Below are 20,778 nucleotides of genomic sequence, written 5' to 3'. Positions count from 1 at the left end.
ACCCGCGGGGCGGCACTGACCTGGCAGGAGGCTGTGTCCTCTCAGCAGCCACTTGGTCTCCGTGCTGTGCTCGGGCAAAGGATCAAAATGATCTTGTATTTTACAGCGAGCAAGCAAAGCAGCGCCAAGAGGATGTTAAGCTGTTTATTTAAAACATTCAGATTTGCCTGGAAGCCGCTAGCGCCCTCGGCTGGGAGGCGTGTTGAAGGGCATGTGGCCCGTGGGGGCGGGAGGGACCCGCCGCGGCTGTCCCGTCCCCTCCCGCCTGTGTCTTCACCTGCAAACTGCGCGCAGGTCCAGGCCGGGCGCTAAGTGGCTTCTGAGAGTTCTCGGCTCCGAGAGCTGATGGTCTTCGGCCACCGGCAGCCTAAGCCGTGAGTTTCCCCTGAAGGCCCAGGGAGCCGGGCTTGTTCTGTTTTCAGCCTCACTGAGGTGGGATGAGCGAATGAAAATGCTCACATTCAACGGCTCCACATGGACGGGTTTGGACATGCCAGTTCACTGGATAGCAGCACCGCGGCCAAGGTGCCACACGCCCGCGCCCCCAGCCTCTCCTGTGCGCTCTCGGTGGGGGGCGGGGTGTGTGTGCACCCCCGGCCCAGCAGTTCATGGTGATTTGGACAAACGGACAAGGACTCTGGGAGGCCAGGCAGACCTGCCGGCCCTCAGAGCAGAAGCGCGGCGGGGCACAGGCGGGGCACAGGCAGGTGCGGGGCAGGCAGGAGGGGAGTCTGCTCAAGGAGCTCCGGATCCCCATAGCCCCTGCCATCTCCCGCTTCCCTGCCTTCTCTCCCGGGTGTCACAAGAGCCCCGCGCTCACGCTCCCGAGTTTGTTTTGTGCAAACAAAATGTCACTGCGCTACCAAAATGTGCTGGTGAAACCTGGGCGGAAAATAAAGCCGCAGGCGGCAGCCATGGGGCGTGGCGGGAGGCGAAAGAGCCGGAGTTACTGCGTGTTCCTTGCAGTGGGGTGTGTGTGTGTGTGTGTGTGTGTGTGTGTGTGTGGTGAGGACGCCCGCAGGACGCCCACCCTCCGGCCCTGTCTTTAGTGCTGGCGCCGGATGGCCAGTGCCGCGCAGCTGATCCCTAGAACCTACGTAGCCAAAGTTAAATTGGCCTCAGACCCTGGAGCATAAAGAATCCCGATCTAAACTTTTCTCAGAGACTCACAGACACAGCAGAGCCCCGAGGCTTCTCGGCTCACCTGGCGCAGCGCCCAAGGCCCCTGGAGCCCCGGCGGTGGCCCCGCACAGAGCGGAGCCCAGTCTGAGAGAGGCCTCGGCCCTCTTCACCCGGGCTCAGCTGCCCGTAGCTGGCCGTGACCTTCAGCCACGTCCATGTTCCTTCGCCCCTCACCTGCTCTTCAGCCCATGCAACTCCTTTGCTCTCAACTCTGGTCCCCCAAACCTATATCACCTCATTCCCTTCCCTAATGGGGCAAAAGCAGAGTCACACCCGAGCTGGGCCCCAGGGTACTGCCGTCCACCCTCATGAGTCTGGGAGAGTCTGGTCTGGTGCCTGGACCCTCTACTGTGCCCCCACTCCTGCCACTGCCCCCCAGTCAGGAACCAGGGGCCCAGATGACCCCACCTGGAGCCCATCCTGTGACCCCACGCCCCTCCCCCACCGCCCGACCACCGTCCCGGGCTTGGTGGCGTCAGACCCACAGGCCCCAACCTGACCCTCGTAGCCTTGGATGGGGACACTCACCAAGGACAGCCGGGACATTGCTGGGCTCCCCAGCCTCCCACTCCCCAGCCTCTGCCACCCCCCAGTCCCAGCAGACCCCGAGGTGTCCACCCCGGCCCACAGACGACAGAGTCGGGGCTGCGGAAGCTCTTTATGCAGAACAGGGAGGAGGTAGCTGGGGGAGGGGTGCCGGGGAGGCGGGCGAGAGGCCAGCGGAGGACAGGGCTCCTCCGGTCCTGTCCTGCTCCTCAGGTCCTGGGCTGCTGCCCTAGAAAGGAGGGGGAGGGGGTGAGGCCAGAGCTGGGGAAGTGCAGGGCTCTTGGGGCTGCAGTGGGGGGCAGACCCCAGCCTCCACGGGGGCGTGGGGGGCAGACACTGATGTGGTCCCCGAGTCAGCAGGAGGGGAGAAGGCAGGCGTCCCAGTGCCACGCGGGGACAGGCTCCGGGAGCAGGGTCAGCCCAGGGGACAGCCCCGGGAGGCTCCGCTGACGCCCACTGAGCCAGGCTGCCGTCCGCCTCCGTCACCTACCTCACTCGCTCGCGGGGCTGCAGTTTTCTGTAGGCGCCAAAGAAACCCAGAATGAGGGGAGGCCCGAGGAGGCCAACCCCGCAGTGCCCGCAGCTCAGGGGCCCCCGGAGCACCCAGAGGGGCCTGGGCCCGCCCCTGCGTCACACCAGCCCTGATCCTCCCCCCAGGATGGGTGTGGCAGGGCGTCATGGGGACACGGGGACCTGGGGGGTCCACCATGGGGGACACCAGGCCCGCACAGCCGCCTCTCACCCATCTGGGCAGGCATGAAGATGCCCTCCGCGGCCAGCCCCCGGCGCTGCACGGACTCCCTGAACGCTGCTAGGGCGTCCAGGTTCTCGTCGGAGTTTCGACCTGCGGGCCAGATGACTGGTGAACCCACCTTGGGGCAGACCCCGGAGGGGACAGCATCTCCCAGCCCGGGGGCTGGCCAGGAGGGTCAGGGTCTAGTGGGAATGAGGACTTGGGGGGTTTGGAGACGGGACTCCCCCAGCTGGCAAGCCCAGGAAAAGGGGACAGTCTGGGGAACACCCTGCAACACTGAGGTCCCCTGGGGGGCCCGGGCCGCAGAGGCCCCAGCGGTCACCCCTGAGCTGGCAGGACCTCGTAGCCCCCAGGAACTGTTGCCCCTATGGCCAGAGGACTCTGGCACTGACCCCCAGGGCCAAACCACCCTCCCCCACACTGGAGGTCCCCCTGGGAGCATTGGGGTCACTGAGGGATCAGGGGCTACCCTACCCCAGGCAGCAACTGTGTCCACACACGGAGACCCCCACAGGGGGTCCCAACCCCAGAACCAGTGAGGCTGCAGCCGCCTAGCAGCGCGGAGTCAGCAGACCAGGGCTGGGGGCCGGGTGGCCAGGGCGGCACCCCTTACCCAGGAGCTTCCCCATGCGGAACGGCCCCCGGCGGCTCCGGCCCTCCGCGTAGAGCAGGAAGTGGTCCTGGACGGGCAGCCTCTGCAGGGACACGCTCACCTTGCCCTCGTCTGCAGGCACAGGGAACGGGGGGCATTTGGGCCTTGAACCCCGGAGAAAATGCTCAGAGCAGCCTGGAACCTCTCAGCAGGCGCCCGGCCGGCCTGTGTCCACGACTCTTCCCCTCACCCAGGACCTCCTGGGGGTTCCTGGCCGAGCTGCAGGGTCACCAAGGTCGGGGGACATCTGCCAGAGGCGGGTGCCGCCCTCGGGGCCCCCGGCACCCCTTGCGCCTGGCTGCCCTCAGGGGAGCCCCTGGAGCCCCAAGGGAGCCCACCGCAGGCACACCCGAGCCAGCTGGAGTCTGATGTCAGGACGAGACCTGGGGTGGGGGCAGGTGCTCCTGGGCAGGGGAGGCGGGGGGTGGGGGGGTCTTGGCACCCCGACTCACGGGCGCTGTATCTGCCGGGCTCCTGGGTTTGCCGCAGCATCACCCGCTGCCGGTGGCACTGGTCCTCCTTCCTGAAGTGGGGGACACACTGAGCCCCTGAGCCCACCTGGCCCAGCACCGCAAGCTCCACCATCACCCCCAGCCTAGGACCCTTCCCCTCAAGGCCGGGGACTTGCCTTTTCCCCACACCCCAAACTAGAACGGCTCCCCACCCACTCCATGCCCGGGGGGTGGGTCACCCACATGAAGGTGAATGAGGCCTCGAGGTCCCCGCCGTCCAGGGCCGTCACTGTCACGGGGGACACGGTCCACGGCTTCTGCTCCCAGGGCGGGGCCTCGTCCACCACAACGGCCTTCACGTGCCACGTCCCGATCGCCTGAGCAGGGGGCGCGTGAGCCCACCCGGGCGGCGCAGACCCTCCCACGCCAGCCACCAGCGCCAGCCCCCCGGCACGGGCCCCCGCACCCCCACCCCGTGCGCCATTAGAACGAGCCCTGCTGCTCTCGGGGCGCCTGGCCCAATGCAGGGGGAGCTGCAGCCCCACGACCCCATCACAGCAGGCCCGGCCCAGCCCCCTGAGACCCCCAGAGGGCCCTGCAGTGGGCCTGGGTGAGCCGAGGGGTCTGAGGACCAAAGGGAACCCCGCTGGCTCAGCCCCCTCCCTGGGGAGCGCAGCGTCCCTCGGCGCTAGGACACCTCCTCGGGCAGCCTGGGCCCTGCCCGCCCCTCCCGGCCTCACATCCTGCGGCTCGAATGCCAAGGGCAGCGGGTCCTGGGCCTGCAGGACGGCGGCCAGGCCGAGGGTGACGGCCAGGAGGAGAGCCTGCATCCCGGGGCTGCGCTCACTGCAGACGGGGCGCGGGGCTGGAGGGGGACGTGCCTGGACTCCAGGTGGTGGTCCTTTATCCCCTCCTGGCCCCACCCTCACCCCCGCGCCCCGCCCGGCAGGGGGCCAGCTCCGCCTCCGCAAGGAGGGGTGTCGGGGCTGCTGGGACAAGAGGCGCGGCCTTTATGTGCTGCCGGAGACGGTGGGTGGACGCGGCTCCCCACGCCTGCACCTCCGGGCCCCGGGCCAGCGTCTGCAGGGGTGCTGTTGGGGGTGGTGGGGACGTGCATGCTCCGTGCACCAGACGCCAGAGCTGGGTGCCAGGCACCCACCTCAGCACGTGCCCCTCCCGGGGGGGCTGCCCCGTCTGCTGGGGCCCTCGCGACTGTGTGTGGCCTCCTCCGGGCCTCCCTGCGTCACCCCCTCCCCGGCCGCCTATTCCCATCAGCACTTTTGCTCTGTCCACCGTCCGCTGCCCTGGGGCTCGGGTCCCCCCCGGGGGGGGGACTGGTTCCTGGGCCTCCGTGCACCAGGCGGTCGGGAGGGGCTCCCGAACCTCCTCCCCAGGCCCCCTGCGGCGCCGGCCCCCGGGTGGTCTCTGGCGGGAGCCTGGACGGGCTGCCCCCTCTTCCCCTGATGACGCTGTGGGCAGGAACCAGCTGGGGCGGCCCCCAAGGTGCTGGCAGGGCCCTGCCCGGAAGGTGCCCGCCTGGGGGTGGGGGAGAAGGCGGGGCCCGTGCTCTTTAGGGCCGGAGATGAGGCACCTCCCTGGGGCGCATGGCAGTGGGGTCCTTTTCCTGTCCCTGCCTTCCTTGGCGGCCCGCCGACCCTGTGCTCTGCTCACCCTGCGTCACTGGCCCCAGGGGAGCGCACGGTGGGAGGGTCCCGGGAGCGCAGGCTGCCCTGCTGCCCCCCCAACCCAATTCTCAGCACCCTGGGCCCTCGAGGGAGCCCCCCATGCAGCTGCTCCCCCAGCTGCCTCTGCAGCGCCCCCAGGTGGCGCCGGGTGTGTCTCCTGGAGGCAGACCCTGCTGGGGAGGGGGAGGGGGAGCGGCCCTGTCCTTTGCCCAGGGCTGGGGCATTCCTCCTCTGGCCCCGTCCACCCCCTGCCCGCCTCCCCCCAGACCCCTGCCCTGGGCCTGCCCCTGGCTCCAGGTCTCCACCTGTGTGGAGGGCGCTGGTCACCTCGCCCTTGAACCTAGCAGTGGTCACAGCAACCAGGCGTGGCCACGCCTGATGGGGAGAGTCGGGGCTTCCTGGGCATCTGGGTGGAGGCTTTGCTTCCACCAAGCACCACATCAGAGGTCTCATGGCTGGGATGGGGGAGCCGCGAGGGGCAGGCGGGAGGGAGGGAGCACGGGTCAGCCGCAGGACCACCCGTCCAGGGGCGAGAGCTGCTGCGCCCGCCACCGACTCTAAGCGCTCAGCCCTGTGGCCAGCTGCTGCCCGAGCCTCAGCTCCAGAACTTTCCAGCACAGATCCATCTGGAGCCTGGGGCGTCTGGGCAGTGCAAGGCGGGGGTCTGTGGCCTTGGTGCTAAAGTTGAGCTCCTCCGCCTGCCTGAGGCGAGTGGACAGTCCTGCAACGACAGGCCCCAGCCCTGCACCCGCGTCCTCTCCTCCTGGGCCTCCCTGGCACGTGGTGAAGCCAGAGTGCAGCTCAGAGGGGAGAGGGCGTCCTGTCGCCAGGCCCGACCTGCACGGTCCTGCCCGTCCACCTCTCCCTGACCCCAGACCAGCCCTGGCCCTGGGCCCAGCAAACCTGTCCACCCACAAGCCAGAATCCAGGCGAGCCGCCCCCTCCGAGGTGTGCTTCTTCCTTTGCTGCTGCAGCGGGGGCCACCCCGTGTCGGCTCCCTTTACACCCTGCAGCCAGTGGTTCATTGTCTGGCTGTCCCTGCTGGGTCACTGCGGTCTGTGTCCTGAGTGATCGCTGACTCACGCAGGGCATGTTATTTTAAAGGTGTCGGGTGCTAAGGGGGCGCGCCGAAGCGGCGGGCGAGCAGGGGGTGGGGACAGGCTTGTTTGTATTTCGAGACAGCCCCATGGCAGTGACATCGGAACCCAGAATTAGGGCCGGGGAGGGAACGGCCGGTGGCTCCAGGGGGGCGCTCCCAGTGCCAGGGCAGGGGGCCGGGGCGGACAGACCTGGGCGGCCAGGGAGGGTGACCCCCCTCGGACCAACCTCCTGCTACCAGCTTCATGTCCATAGTCCGAGCTGGTCACAGGGGCCATGGAAGGCCCCAGCAGCCTCCTGCCAGTTCACTGGGCAGCCAAGCGCTGAGCCCTCACCCAGGGCCAGAGGCCTGAGGGGCCCCAGGGTGGAGCTGAGCCGGCCCAGGGATCGCTGCCCCCAGGAGCTCCCTTTCTGGAAGGAGATGGACAAAAGCAGAAAAGGAGAGCCGGGGAGGCCAGCAGCGGAGGCTAGAGGGAAAGCAAAGCCCGTGCTGCCGGGTCAGGGTTGGGGTCTCGCTGAGAGGGAGGCCCCGTGGGCCCCCCTGGGGGAATATGCAGCAACCAGAGGGGCCAGAAAGGCCAGAGGGCCAGGCCTGCACAGCCAAGAGCAGGGCGCCTGGGAGAAGGCAGCCCAGGGCAGACCAGGAGACCGAGGGAGGCAGCAGCGTGCCTGGCTCTGTGCCCGTTCTGTGCCCAGCACGCCCGGGGGTGAGGCCCCACAGCTCGGGCATGGGGCTCTGGAGCCTCAGGGGGGGGCCAGGCTCTGGAAGGCGGGTGGCAGGCCGGGCCCCACCAGGGGGTGCTGGAGTGCAGCCTGATCTAGAACCAGGGCCTGCTGAGAGTGGCATAGGATTAGGACCACCTGGGCCCCTTCCTGGTCTGAGGTCAGGGGCTGGGGGTCACGGGGGTGGGGACACGCCGACCTTGTCCTCAGCCATCCTGGAGATGAACCCCAAAGAGACCCAAGAGGCAGCGGGAGGAGAAGGGGAGTGTGAGGTGGGGAGGGGCCCGTCCCGTAGGCGGCCTCCCCACACCCCTGCCTCGGACACTCCGCCCCAGCCGAGACCACAGCAAACATCTGGAGCCGAGGGCAGGATGGATCTGGCGGGAGAGCCAGGCTCATTACCTGTGACTTTCCACGCCCCCTGGGTGGTGACTAGGAGTTTGGTGTTTCTGGAGGCTGAGGGAGACTTGGGGATGCCCAGGGTCCTAGGCTGCTCCTGGTGGGAGCCTTGGGGTGAACTTTGGTGGTGCCCACAGAGGGAAGGTTGGAGACAGGATAGCCCAGTCCTGCCCTACCAGCCTGAGGCCTCATCTCCCTCTCTCCCGGCATTGAGGGTGGCTAGGAGGGACCCCCAACCCCCCTGGGTCCAAGCCTGTGTTCTAGGCAGATCCTGCCCCCGGTGGGCTCTGGAGGACATGCAGCTTGCTTGGGAAGGGCGAGAGCGGTGCTGGGCTAGGGGGCTCTTTGTGACGGACCAGACTGTCTCACAGAAGAATCCAGGGCCTCCTGGTGGCGCAGGGGTTAAGTCTCAGCACAGTGAAGCTGTCCACGGCCAGGCCAGCCGCTGCAGCACGAGTTCCATCCCAGCCAGGAGCTACCCCCAGGGCACAGCAGACCTCTCCTGTCTCCCCGCTGCTCCCCTCAGCAGTGTATATCAGTCAGTCTGCCTGCTCTGCTCCCCACTCTGTCTCTGGGGAATCCTCTCACTCCCACATCTCTGGCCTGTACCCCAGTTCTCCTACATGGAAAAAAACCCCAAGTTTTTTTAAATAATAAAAATAAAAATAAAAGAGACAGCACCAGAGGCTTCCTCACCACTTCCCTGCAGGCCTCAGCCCCAAGAGGGCGCCTCTGCCCCTTTTCACCATGTTTTATTCCTGAGCTCTGGTTTTAATATTATTTCCCTGTAAAACAACAAAATTGTATCGTCACGTTTAGTTTTTTCCCTTTGCATTTCCCCCTGAGATATGTTGAAATATGTCAACCCCTAATCCTTTCTCCGCCGCGGGACACCAACAAACCCGTCTGCTGCTCCATGTGGGTCGCTCCCTGGCCAGGGATGGAACTGGCGCTGCAGAGGCTGTGGACAGCTTCACAGGTTGCGTCTTAACCCCTTGCGCCACCAGGGAGGCCCATAGCACCGTTTTTAGTTCATCTCCAAACAGATTTGCAGAGTACTGAGTCCCGGCCTTACAGTCAATCCGGAAAAAACGCATCAGTTCATCAGTTCGTAACACATGAGCGTTTGTCTCCTCATCAGGTGGCGTCAACCCCATAGAGGTGCGCCCGCCCCCACCCCTCGCCCCCAGGGCAGCAACACCGAGGTGCCTGTCCCCAGGTCTGCGTTCCTCCCATATGTCCCAATGCAGGTGGAGAGAAGGGGTGGCCGTGGAGGGATGGAGATGGTGGAGAGGCAGGGAAGGGGCGCGGGGAGGGGTGTCCAGCTCAGCTGCAGCCCGTCCCTCTGCAGTAACCAGCAGACCCCACGACAAGGCACCCGGGACGTGGAACAAAGTCCCGGCCCCGCTGAGTCCAGCCAGAGGGGGAGCCACAGGGACGCAGACCCTGTTCACAGCTGGACCACGAGGTCCGTTCTCTGGAGACAGGCCCCCACCCTCTGTTCTCCACCCCACAGCGCACAGCAAGGCCCCATGAGGGCTCTGCAAACTCTTTCAACGCCCCGGCAGAGGTGGGGGTCCCAGAGCAGGCGGCAGGGACCAGGGACCCTTGGGGCCAGCCCTTGGGGAGCCATTGGGTCCCCACAGGTGCGATATGTGGTGTCACATGCATGCACCCAATAGCCAGAGCCCCTGCTGCCTGCATCAGGCCACCAGCTTTTATGGTGGGGGGGGGCAGACCCAGGTGCCCCCAGCCCAGCCCCCACACCCCTTACCCCAGGAGGAACCCCAGCAGATTCCACAATGAGGGGGTGTTATTGCCAGAAGATAGACAAAGGAGGGTCCCTAACAGACCTAGGCCCAGGAGCACTTGATACTGAGACACAAATACCATGGAGAGAACTTTCCAGTAAGATTTCAAACACATTTTCAATTGGTGGTGCTCGGATGAGTATCAGAGAGAGAAAAATTCAATTGGACCCTCCTATAAAAACCACATTCAAGGGCCTCCCTGGTGGCACAGCGGGTTGAGCGCAGCGCTGTGAAGCTGTCCGCAGCCTCTGCAGCTCTGGTTTGATCCCCGGCAGGGAGCTGACCCACATGGCGCAGCAGACCTCTCCTGCATTCCCCGCTGCTCCCCTCAGCAGTGTGTTTTGGTTAATCTGCCTGTTCTGCTCCCCACTGTCTCTGGGGAGTCCTCTCATCCCCCGTATCTCTAGCCTGCACCCCAGCTCTTGTGTGCATAAATAAATAAATCTTTAAAACAAACAAACAAACAAAAAAAAAAAAAACACATTCAAGTCAATTCCTAGAGATGAAAGCCTAAGTGCGGGGCAAAAACCTACAGCTTCAGGAAGGTAATACAGGAGACTGTTTCTGTGATTTCTCACATGCAATTACATTAAGAAGGTTGAGAAGACATTCTCCCAAGTGGAAGAGACACTTTAGCCTGCATCTGACTAAAGTGCCAGCGTCCAAGTCCTGGAGGCCCCGCCAGAGTCCCCCGCGGCCCTAGAGTGTGGAGGGTTTGGGGGTGTCCGAGCACAAGGTAGACACCGTTGCAGAGAAAGGCGAAGCGAGAGGAGCCTCCGCCCTCGCTCACACTCTGAGGGGAGGTGGATGGGCAGACGCAGCCCACGGAGCCCAGATACCTCCGTGGACATTCAAAGGGAACTCGGTACAACGGCAGGAAGAAGAGGACGTCAAAGGACTTTCAGGGGACGGTCTAGCATGGAAGACAGGACGGGGGAGCGGAGCTAGGCCCATCCACCCTGGCTCCAGAAGGGCACGGGGGCTGTGCTCACCCGCTTCTCCCAGTCTTTGCTCAGCCCCTTGTCAAAATGGAGGAGCCACCCCTGTGGGCTGTGGCCTTTCATGGGGCAGGGGTCTCTCGGAGGCTGGACTCATTAGCTCCGAATCTCTTTGTGGTTCTTGGGCACGGCCAGGTAGCGCAATTTCCTGAGGAAAGGCCGCGTCCCCAGCAGCTGCTGGTCCCACAGGTACTCGGGGGATAGCACCTTGGCGGGCTTGTGGTAGAGCAGGTACCTGTTCAGGTGGCTCTCATCGTGCCACACAGCCTCAATGCCATTGGCTTTGTCCGCCATCGTGGCCTGGTGGCAGGCCGTGGTGAGCCGCTGCACCTCAGCCACTGACCCCCCAAAAAATCCCCCAGCATAGTAAAAGTCACCCTCATCTTTTGGGATGTAGGCCCGCGACTGCGGCCGGCGCTCGTAGGTGAAGGACCCGCGGGCCGCTCCGTAGAACCCGGGGTGCAGGGTGCCGAAGAGAGGGGCCAGGATCTCCGTGCCAACGCGCGCGCCGAAGCGCATGTCCACGTCCATGCACACCAGGTAGTCCACCTCATGCCCGAAGCGCTGCTCGCACGCGTGGCTGATCATCTCCATGCGCCGCATGGACACGTCCTGCCAGCGCTTTGAGGCGGGGACCTCCAGCACCTCCAGGCGCCGGCCCGGCGCGAGTGGCACGCGCGGCACGTCGGCCGGCCGGTCGGTGAACACATAGTAGGTGACTCGGTGCCCCGCCATGAAGTGCTGCTCTGCTGTCTCCAGGAACAGCTTCAGGAAGACCACGTACCTGCGGCGACAGGGCCCGGGGAGCCATCAACAGCAGTGAGCAGCACGAGGGATAAGCTCAGGCCGGGCCTGTAAGGCTGTGCCTGGGGGCTTCCTGCTAAGTGATAAAGCCTGAATTCCACTCCCGGGAGGTGCCACAGTAGGCCCAGAGATGGAGATAGAAGGTGGGGCGGCGGGGCTGAGGGAGGGCACTGAGTCTCAGTTTTGCAAGAGGAAGAGCCTGGAGATGGAGGAGGGGGGCTGCACACGACACCCCGCTTAACGCTGCTGAGCTGTGCACAGTCAGAAATAGTCCAGATGGTCACTTTTGTTAGGTGTGTTTTACCATAATCAGAAAATAAAAACCAGGGCCTCCCTGGTGGCGCAAGGAGTGAAGCCTCAGCACTGTAAAGCTGTCCACAGCTTCTGCAGCACCAGTTCGCTCCCCAGCCAGGGAGCTACTCACAGGGCGCAGCAGACCTCTCCTGACTCCCCGCTGCTCCCCTCAGCAGTGGATTTCAGCAGATCTGCCTGTTCTGCTCCCCACTCTGTCTCTGGTGAGTCCTCTCATCTTCCATATCTCTGGTTTACACCCCAGTTCTTGTGTGCATAAATAAATAAATCTTTGTGGGGAAAAAAAAAGAAAAGAAATAAAAAATCATAGCCATTGGCTAAAGCTGAGGGCCCGAGACCAGACAGTGAAAGGAGGGAGAGAGACCTCATGATGTGTATCTTCCTGCCTCAACCCTAAGATGATCTCTTTCATCCATTCGGTTGGCAAAAATTCAACTAATGGATAATGTGGATGATAGCAAGGGAAGGATGTCTCCCAGATCAGAGCCTACCAATGGACTGTTGTCTTCAAAATAAAAGTGGGGCTGGGGACTCAAGATCCTGTAGTGGTCTCCCAGGCCCTGCAAGGTCTGCTGTGACCTCACCTCCTCTCGCTCGCTCCACCTCCTGTTCTGGGCAGGTCAGCCTCTGAATGTTCCCCACACGGGCTGCCCATGCTCCTCTGGGCTTTCCACTTCCAGCTCCCTCTGCCTGGAACCAGCGCCCCCTCAAGCTCGCCCCTGTGGTGGCTTTGCCGCATCTAATGCACATCCAGAGCTGGACATGCCCTATGGCTCCTCCTGCTGGTGCTGACCCGAGTAGAGGCCCTACATCACACCACAAAACACGCCTCAGCAAATTTAAGAAATCATACCAGGTACCTTTTCTGAGCACAATGGTATGAAACTAGGAATCAATAAAGGGGAGGAGGGGAGACTGGAAATTTCACAAATACATTGTAATTAATAATACACAAAACCTAAACAATCAATGGATCAAAGAAGAAAGCCAAGGGACATTTTAAAATATCTTGAGGCACATGGAAACAGAAAGGCAACATACAAAGACCTATGGGACGCAACCAAAGCAGTTCTACGAGGGCAACACACACGAATCAAGACATCTCAAGGGACCAGCGAAGAACAAAAACTAAGCCTAAAGTCAGCAAGAGTGAAAAATACAGATTCGATCACAAATAAATGAAAGAGAACAGGAAAACAACAAAAGACTAATGAAAGAACTGGTTCTTTGAAAAGATAAACAACTGACAGATCTTTAGCTAGAATGACTGTGAAAAAAGAGCCAACCTAGATAAAATTGTAAATGAAAGGGGAGATACTGCCACTGACACCACTGCTCCAAATCCCCTCCCGTGGGCCATGCCTGGTCCTGAAGTGGAGCGTGCCCACTGCGGCCACTTCCTGGGTCTCCGAGCGCCCACACCCGGCTCGGCCCAGGTGCCTGGCCAGTACTTACTTTTTGATGGCGAATATGGTCAGTCCAATGGTGGCGTTTCTGAACTGCATGTCCATGATGGCAGGGTCAAAGGTCCCTTCCCAGACAATGGGGGCAAGCCAGGGGGTCATGACCAGCACATCCACCCTCCTGGGGGAGAGAAAATGCCACGCTTCAAAAAACTTCAGAGCAGGGCCTCCCTGGTGGTGCAGGGGTTAAAGTCTCAGCGCTGTTAAGCTGTCGCCAGCCACTGCAGCACAAGTTCGATCCCCGGCCAGGGAGCTGCCCCACATGGCGCAGCAGACCTCTCCCGTCTCCCCGCTGCTCCCCTTAGCTCCCCTTCGGTCAATCTGCTCCCCACTCTGTCTCTGGTGAGTTCTCTCACACATACATGCCATGCCTCCAGCCTGTACCCCAGTTCTTGTATGCATAAATAAATAAAAATAAATCTTAAAAACTAAAAAAACCTTCAGAGCAGAGATATGTGTGGGGGGCAGGGGGCAGGGGTCCAGACTGGCCCAGTCCATGGCTGGCAGGCACCGGACCCCATACTCCCATTCCAGGGTCTGGGGCTTGGGGAGTTCTGGGCTGAACGCACAGAGGCTCACCCAGAGAGGGAGGGTAGCTACCTGCTCCTCCCCCAGCCCCTCCCTCTAATTCCACTACCCCTGGGTCACAGCCTTTATACCAAACCAAAACTGGCAAACAAAGCACGCTGGAGTTCCATGCGCTGTCCTAGCAAAGGATGGAGGCCGAGGGGGATCTGGTGGAAACCCCAACTTATTGCTGGCTGCTCAGCAGCCCGAGGACAGCCTGGACTTGCAGCTGTTTCCTGAGGTGCCTGGGGGTGGGACTGAGCCCCTCCCCTGCGGAAGTGTCAGAACTGAGGGTGGAAGCTAGTCATCTGGTGGCGCTGCTAAGAGCAAGAGAATTTTCTTTAGAGACAAGGCTGTATCTCAACGCCCCTCCCATCCCAGGGCTCTCACCTCTGCTACCCCCAGAGTCTCCTCTGTCCCCTTCTCTTCCCTGCTGCCTCCTTCCCTCCTTCTCCCTCCCTGATCACAAGGGAGCTCCATGCCCAGTTCCTGGTGACCTTCTGCCCCTAGGAAACTCATGCCAGCTCAGCCTCCAGCTCAGTGCTGCCCAGCAGAAACATCAGACCAGCCACGAGTGGGCTGCCGACTCTCTAACAGCGCCTGAAGGTGAAGAACCAGGTGGGACTGTGGTTCATCGGGTGTGATCATAGGCCAGACGGATCACATTTGTTTAACCAGCGTCTGTGTGATAGGATCACCAGGGAAAGTGAGACATGTCACCATTTTTGACATAGCTACAGCATGGGTGCGGCATGGATGCTGGCCAGTAGCTCATGCTGACAGCACATCGCGCGCCAGAGCCGCCACGTTCAGTATTCATGGCCACAAGTGGCTGGTGGCTCCACGCTGGCCCGAGCGGCACCAGAGGCAGGTGCAGTTTCAGACACTGACACTCCTGCAGGGAGGTGGCGTGACAGGACAGAAGGCACTGGGCCCCTGGGCAAGGCCCCCCAACTGCCCCTCACCAGCCGATGCCCTTGGGCTGCTCCCCTTCCCTCAGTGACCTGTCTTCCTGCCGTTAGACGCGGGCAGCCGAGGCGCTCAGCCTTAGGGCGGCCTGCGCACACAGAAGCCCTGGGCCTGATGCCAGAGTAACGGCGGGTGCTTGAGCTCTCTCTCGGCCAGCGGGAGGGGGCGGCGTGGGCCCCAGCCAAGGGGCCTGGAGCAGGGCGAAGGCTCCCAAGTGTAGAGAGGAGGGTAACCATGGTCTCTCAGACGTTTGCATCCATGGACGCCAGCCCAAGGTCCTTGTCTTTCCCCTCCTGCTCAGAGCTCTGGGCGGGCTTGCCGGGCAGAACAGCAGCACCGAGGCACCCCCACCCACTTTCCATGAGGGGAAACGGACGTTTCCTGGGTGGGCCATGGTGTGTCAGGAGGCAGCCGGGTGGCAGCCGCTGTGCTCCAGGCGGCCTCTCCGCGCCTGGACGGCCAGCAGCCCTGGAAGACGGATGGCGAGGCGCCGCGGGCCGCATCCAGCGCACGCCCCATGGCAGCCGCTCCCCTGCACGCCCTCCACGCTCTTGGTTCCTCAAGCCCGTAAATGCGGCCTGAGCCCCACCCTCGGGACACTGACGCGGGAGCCTGGCTGCCAGCCTCCACCAGGGGCCCTTGCCATCCCAGAAGCTGGTGGCAGGGTCTTGGCTTCTGTGCCATGGCAGTGACATCGTGAGCAAACGGGGGGAGGGGGGGACGCCTAGCAACCCAGAGTCGGCCAGCTCTGCTCTAATTCACCCCCTCCCTTGACAAACCCACGAAACACTCAGGAGGATCCTGCAGTGGTGCGAGACAAGGAGGGAGGCAGGCAAGGAGGGGCCGGCGACAGGAGCGGGTGGGTGGCGGGAACCCGCCTACTTACGGGGGCTTGAAGAGCTGGGCCTGGGAGTAAAGCATCCTACGGGGAGAAAGGACAGGGGAGCCAGCGCCCACCTCTGAGACCCTCTGAGCACGGGACCCCCTCCCTGGCCTCACGCTTTCTTCCAGGCGTGTCCCCACTGCACAAACAGCCCTTGGTGTGCCTCCGCCTGGGGTGCATTCCCGGGCCCCAGGGGCCGCCTGGCCTGTTCTGATTCAGTCCTGAGGTCTGGCTGTAATGACTGGGGCGTCCTGCTCTGCTTTTAATCTGGGGGTCAGAGCACAGGGCCCCCCCCAACCCATAACTTTGTCTGCTCCACCTCAGCCCCACCCCACTCCGGCTGAGTGGTGCCCTTTGTCCTCGAGGCCCCCCCCCCACCAGTGTCGAAACTGAGACCTCAGACTGAATCCCCCACAGGTCAGGCACCCGAGCTGGGCTGGGGGTCTGTCGGTGCCTCCTCCCTCCCTGTCCCCCTCGCCCCCCTCCAGGACGTGGTCTCCCATACCTGGGCATCTCGGGTACTCTGCTGGTGTCCAAGGGACAGTCGCCTTCACTGAGGGAGGAAGACAGGAGTTCAGAGCCCAAGGGTCCTGCCCGTTGCCCAGGAAACCTCCCCATGTGGCCACAGAGGTCGGTCTGTGGCCAAGGGAGGGGCCAGGCGGAGGGGGGCAGCCAAGAGGGCGCTCGGCCCGGGGGGTGACCCAGCAGCCTGGGAGCAGCAGGACAGGCGGGAGGGGTCTCGCACCTCCTTGCCAGCCCTGGCACTGTCTCCCTTGTCCTCCCACCTGCTGCCCGCCAGGCGCCCGCGCCCTCCTCCTACCTGGTCCCCTGCTGCGGCTCCTGCAGGGTGCTCCGAGGCGCAGCGCTGCAGTTGTCCTGGCTGCTGAGGGAAAGGGATGGAAAGGGAGCTGCTCACAAGAAAGCGTCTCTCACCAGCCAAGCGCTGGTGAGAAGAGGGGCCTCACCCCATGCTGGCTTGGCCCTCCTCGAGGTGGGCTGGGGACTTCAGGGAAGGGGAGGGGGAAGCCCCTGGATGGAGCTGAGGTGGGGCTCCCCCATCCTGAGGGCCCAGCCAGAGCTCTCCAGCGCTGGGCCTGGCTCAGGAGCCAGGGGGTGGGCAGTCTCCACCTGGATAGCGGCAGCCCTGGGCCTGCGGGGAGGCCTCCCTGCTGCTGAGAGAGAGCAGTCCCGTCCGCTCAGCCCCTCACCCTCCCCTGGCCAGCTAGCACCTGTGGGGGCAAGCACCACCTGAGGCTGGCAGTAGGCTGGGACTTGGCCCCAGTGAGCTCTGCCTGCTGGGACCCCTACCTCGGCAGGATGCTGAGCCCCTGAGGACACAGAGCCTCCACCTGTGGGTCCCCATGGGGTCAGGGACCACCCCACCACCAGCTGGCCTTGCCACAGAGGCTGAAGGGAGGGACTTCAGGCACCGGGTCCTCCCCAGCCCTCGCTGCCAGTGCTGCCAACTGGCTGGCTGGTCTGCTCTGCTCCTTCTCCAGCAGAAACCCGGAGGCTGCCTGGGTTCTTCCACCGCAGCACCCCCACCGCGAGGGCGTGGGGAGGGGAGACTGTGTCTCCATTCAGTCCAAGCTCGTGCTCTGACTCCCACTTAGATGGTCCTGAAAGGAAACACCTTAATTCTAAAGACTCCTCCATTACCTGTGAGACTCTTCTCTCCACCCCCATCTGGGAATCTTGCTGAAACCATGGCTGGGGGGACAAAAAAGAGGGTGATCATGAGACCCCCGTTGACTGGGAGAACGACAGGCTGAGCTTTGGAGACTGAAATTCTGCACCGTGTGTGACCCGCTGGTGTCAGGGGAGAGGCTGTCCTGAGCTGACTGCACACAGGCCTCGTGGACGCCACCCCCACCCCAGACCAAAGCCGTCAAGACACCGGGCAGGACGAGTCCCATCACCCCCAAAGGGAAGGTGGCGGGACCTGAGGGTGGGGCGACGCAGCCAGGGTTGGTATAAAAACCAGACACGTGGGCCTTGGGGTCTCGCCTCTTGGCTTCACGGCTCGCGGCCCGCGGCCAGCTCTCAGAGCGCCGCTGGGATTCCAGGGCAGCAGAAAGGGTAGGGCGCATTTGAGACTTTATCTCCCTCTTTTCTCCCTGAGCTGTCCATCTCCTCATTTCCCCTTCCCTTGTGAATAAACCTTTCATCAACCTTTCGCCTGCTCCTGCAGTGGAGCATTGACAAGTCCTTTTAAGCGCGGGGTGAGGACCCACAACCAGGCACCCCGTTTTATATCGGGGCTGCCCAGGAACACTTGGTCTCCGGCTCCTGAGAAAATAGAGGTGGGGCCCCAGCAGGGCCAGAGGGAGGCAGGAGAGGGAGTGGGTGTGGGTCTGCTACTCCTGCTACTCCTGTTCGGCCACCATTTTGTTAAATCCTAAGCAAGGTCAAAACGACCCCTTCAGTTAGGTGCAGAGCCCAACCCTGCAAGGCACCCTTCAAATCAAACAAGAGCACGAAGCTGGATCACGCTGGGAAGGCTATGATCCCGAGAATGCCCAGGGGGCTGAGGACGGATGTAGGACAAGGCACCCCAGAAGCTGATCGGTGGAACGCCTGGTTGATGAGATTGAAACAGTGGCTGGGGAACTAGGGTGTGATCTCCATGACACACCCGTCAAGACGCAGATGAGAAGTGCCTGGGGGCAGACTTGGGACCCCTGATCTTCTCCTCCTTCCCCTTCTCTAGTCTCCTTCCCCTTCCTTTTGCTCCTTCCCCTTATGCTGTGTATCAATAAAAGGCCAGGATCTTGCTCTTCGGGAGCATCCTGCATTATAGAGCCTGATCCATGACTCCCGTTTCTTTATGAGCGTGGTGTTGCCTGATGCAACAAGTGGGTGTGCAGGCAGATGCACCCCCCACTGCCCGCCACTACAAACATGGGACTGTATTAGCAGATCTGCATCTCCACTAGCAGCTGCCAAGCCACGGCCTTCCTCTGCGTGTGAGGATGAGGGGGACCCTGCACCACAATTGTCCCAGGAGCTGTTTTTAGGTGCACTCCAGAGCCCCTGATCCCTGTTACAGGGCAGGGTGAGCAGCACCTCATGACCCCCAGACTTGCACATTCTAAATAGGTTCTGCCATCCACAGCTTAAAGACAAAACATACTCCAGTACATTAAGACTTACAATGAAAAAACTTTAATACCATTGGTGTGCAATAATTAGTGAGCACAGAAAGAATCTAGCTTCCAAGTCATTTAGCACACTCCCCTAGCGACCTGCACACACGCTGAAGCCCGTTGTATGACAGCCTGGCACAGAGATTTCCAGAAGCCGATGGACATGCAGGCTCAGTGGGTAGTTAGGGCACAGCAGGGAGCCAGGCCAGGAGCCCCAGCATGGGCCAGGCCTCTGGAGCCCACGGCCATCCTTGCTCTGTGTGGGGAGTCTGGTGCTCCTGCCCTCCGTGGAAACCTGTATCCCAGAGACGTGGCCTGTCCCTGCAAGTTGGACACTTGGGGGCTTTGGGTTACAGAGAGTGTGCACCTGACATGACCCCAACACAGACTATACCTCCGGGTAACGTCTGGATCACTGGAGTCCCAGGAACCCAACAGGTGCGTACAGAGTGGACCTGTGAACCCAGCTGGGTTGATAGTGCCAGAGAGAAGGGAGGTCCCCATCTGGACCCACAGGGAGACCATGGGAGGCCACATCCCCAAGGCTACCCACCCCCACCAAGGCCTCCTGGTGATCCCTCGGCTCCCAGGCCATAGCAACCCCTTGTCGGGATGCCTCTTGTTCTTATTCTCCACCTGATGGCTCCCCCGCGAGTTTGCATCTGGGCCTCCTTGGTTCCCAAACTCACCTTGCCCAAACAAAATTCACTCCCCGGCCACAGTTCTCCTCCATCTGCTGTTCTTTTTGGCGATACCACGACGCAGCACACACAAGCGCCAGGGGTTCCAAACCACCCTCGCTCCCAGGCCATCACGGGGCAGCTGGGCTCAAAGGGGGACAGCCCAGAAAGGGAGGGGACTACTCCCAAAGCCTCAGCACCCAAGCAACTCCTTGGGGGACCACCATAGGTAACTCAAGTCTGGGGTATCGGGGTGTGACTATTTCCTTGTGCCATATTAGAAGGCAATTTTGTCCAGGAATCTCTCTGTGCTTTGTGTGAATTTTTTTTTAAACCTCAAGAGACTTTCTTTTTTCACTGTTTGGAGAGTGAGATTTCACTAGACTGGCTTCATTTTCCTCAATCAGAATCCCTCAGGTGAGCCAGGAGCCAGAAGCTAATGAGAGTGGTTGTTCACTCACATCTCATAAGACGGTTTTCTCCCACACCGCTCTAGCCACACAGGGGGGAATCCATAACTAATCCACAGTGAATGTCTTAGGACAGGGACCTGCACACTCTTTAAAAGGCCAGAGAGTAGGGCCTCCCTGGTGGCGCAGGGGTTAAATCTCAGTGCTGTCAAGTTATCAGCAGCCACTGCAGCCTGATTTGATCCCTGACCAGGGAGCTACCCACATGGCACGGCAGACCTCTCCTGACTCTCCCACTGCTCCCCTCAGCAGTGTACTTCGGTCAGTCTGCCTGTTCTGCTCCCCACTCTGTCTCTGGTGAATCCTCTCACCCCCACACCTCTGGCCTGTACCCCAGTTCTCCGTGCAAGAATAAATTTTTTAAAAAGTGAGATAAACCCATGTATTTAAAGAAATGAAACATAAACTGAGTAATGAAAAGCCTTTAAAAGGTGTGGTCTGACTTGCAGACGTGTATGTCAAGTCTGAGAGGAGCTCCTGTGTCCTTGTAACTGGTGTCTTCAAAGGGCCACGCGGTGGAAGTTGAAGGAACCAGTCAGTCACACTCACCCTCGAGGTGACCCTGATATCTGCAAAGGCCTATGAATCATCAGGAAGCAACGTGCAGCCTGGCAACCCCCACCTCAGTTTCCTTACCTGCAGAATGGGAGTGTGGAGTCGGACCCTCCTCCCCAGGATCATTGTTGTGGGTCAAAAAATAAAAACTGAACAGTCTCATAAGTAAAATCCCCAGCTGCCCCAGGCCCCAGGGCTGTTCCACCCTCCTCACCTGTAGAAAGCCAGAGAAGCAGCGAAGATCAGGAGCAGCCACAGCAAGAACTTGGTGTTCCTTCCGCAGAAGTCTGCAGAGAGAAACTCTGGGTTACCTGCACCCCAAGTCACCTGGCTGAGATCAAAGTTGGACCCTGGCAGGTGACAGCCTCACGCTGGCTCCAGAGGAAACCCTTTCTGTCCTCTGTCCTCTGCTCTCAGGGAAGGCAGGCTGCCACTCTTCTGGCACATGATCCCACCAGGAACCTGGAGGGCTCACCTGCGGCCCCGGGGTACCCACATCAACTGACAAGTCAGGTTCTCTTGTGGGTACCAAAGGAGTAGGGTGCAGCGGCCTATTGCAGTAAACGGACGGGCAGTGCCTACAGGGTGAGCTGCAGCAGGATGGCAAAGACAGAAGGGTACAAGACCAG

The 20,778-nt window shown here is 61.8% G+C and overlaps 2 protein-coding genes across 2 annotated transcripts; both read right to left on the bottom strand.

Moving 5' to 3' along the window:
• Positions 1-1,839: 1,839 nt before the first annotated feature.
• Positions 1,840-6,622, bottom strand: OBP2B (odorant binding protein 2B). Its single transcript, XM_037491406.2, has 9 exons — positions 6,598-6,622; positions 5,258-5,441; positions 4,327-4,432; positions 3,830-3,963; positions 3,587-3,657; positions 3,096-3,206; positions 2,471-2,572; positions 2,219-2,245; positions 1,840-1,957 (listed from the first exon to the last, which is right to left on the bottom strand). Exons 1-8 carry the CDS (start codon positions 6,620-6,622, stop codon positions 2,220-2,222), a joined length of 759 nt encoding a protein of 252 aa, XP_037347303.1. The 3' UTR covers positions 1,840-1,957; position 2,219.
• A 3,739-nt stretch (positions 6,623-10,361) lies between these two features.
• ABO (ABO, alpha 1-3-N-acetylgalactosaminyltransferase and alpha 1-3-galactosyltransferase) lies at positions 10,362-15,844 on the bottom strand. The gene is made up of 4 exons (XM_037491401.2): positions 15,804-15,844; positions 15,302-15,337; positions 12,872-13,000; positions 10,362-11,084 (listed from the first exon to the last, which is right to left on the bottom strand). The coding sequence occupies exons 1-4, from the start codon at positions 15,809-15,811 to the stop codon at positions 10,397-10,399; spliced, it is 861 nt and encodes a 286-aa protein (XP_037347298.2). The 5' UTR covers positions 15,812-15,844; the 3' UTR covers positions 10,362-10,396.
• Positions 15,845-20,778: the final 4,934 nt, after the last annotated feature.

The sequence above is a fragment of the Talpa occidentalis genome, unplaced genomic scaffold, assembly GCF_014898055.3.
Source record: "Talpa occidentalis isolate TD23 unplaced genomic scaffold, MPIMG_talOcc4v2.1 talOcc4.7, whole genome shotgun sequence".
NCBI classification, from domain to species: domain Eukaryota; kingdom Metazoa; phylum Chordata; class Mammalia; order Eulipotyphla; family Talpidae; genus Talpa; species Talpa occidentalis.
The sequence above is the reverse complement of the archived record's forward strand: the minus strand, read 5'-3'. Positions and strand labels throughout refer to the sequence as shown.

Excerpts from the sequence above, each read along its gene's own strand:
- ABO (XM_037491401.2), bottom strand. Across the intron at positions 13,001-15,301 it reads GCCCAGCTCTTCAAGCCCCC|GAGGGTGGATGTGCTGGTCA; the intron begins GTAAGTAGGCGG and ends TCTCTCCCCCAG. Across the intron at positions 11,085-12,871 it reads ACCATATTCGCCATCAAAAA|GTACGTGGTCTTCCTGAAGC; the intron begins GTAAGTACTGGC and ends CTGTCGCCGCAG.
- OBP2B (XM_037491406.2), bottom strand. The coding sequence starts at position 6,622 with ATGGACATGAAGCTGGTAGCAGGAG. Across the intron at positions 3,207-3,586 it reads GCCCGGCAGATACAGCGCCC|ACGAGGGCAAGGTGAGCGTG; the intron begins GTGAGTCGGGGT and ends CTGTGCCTGCAG. Across the intron at positions 2,573-3,095 it reads CCGCATGGGGAAGCTCCTGG|GTCGAAACTCCGACGAGAAC; the intron begins GTAAGGGGTGCC and ends TCTGGCCCGCAG.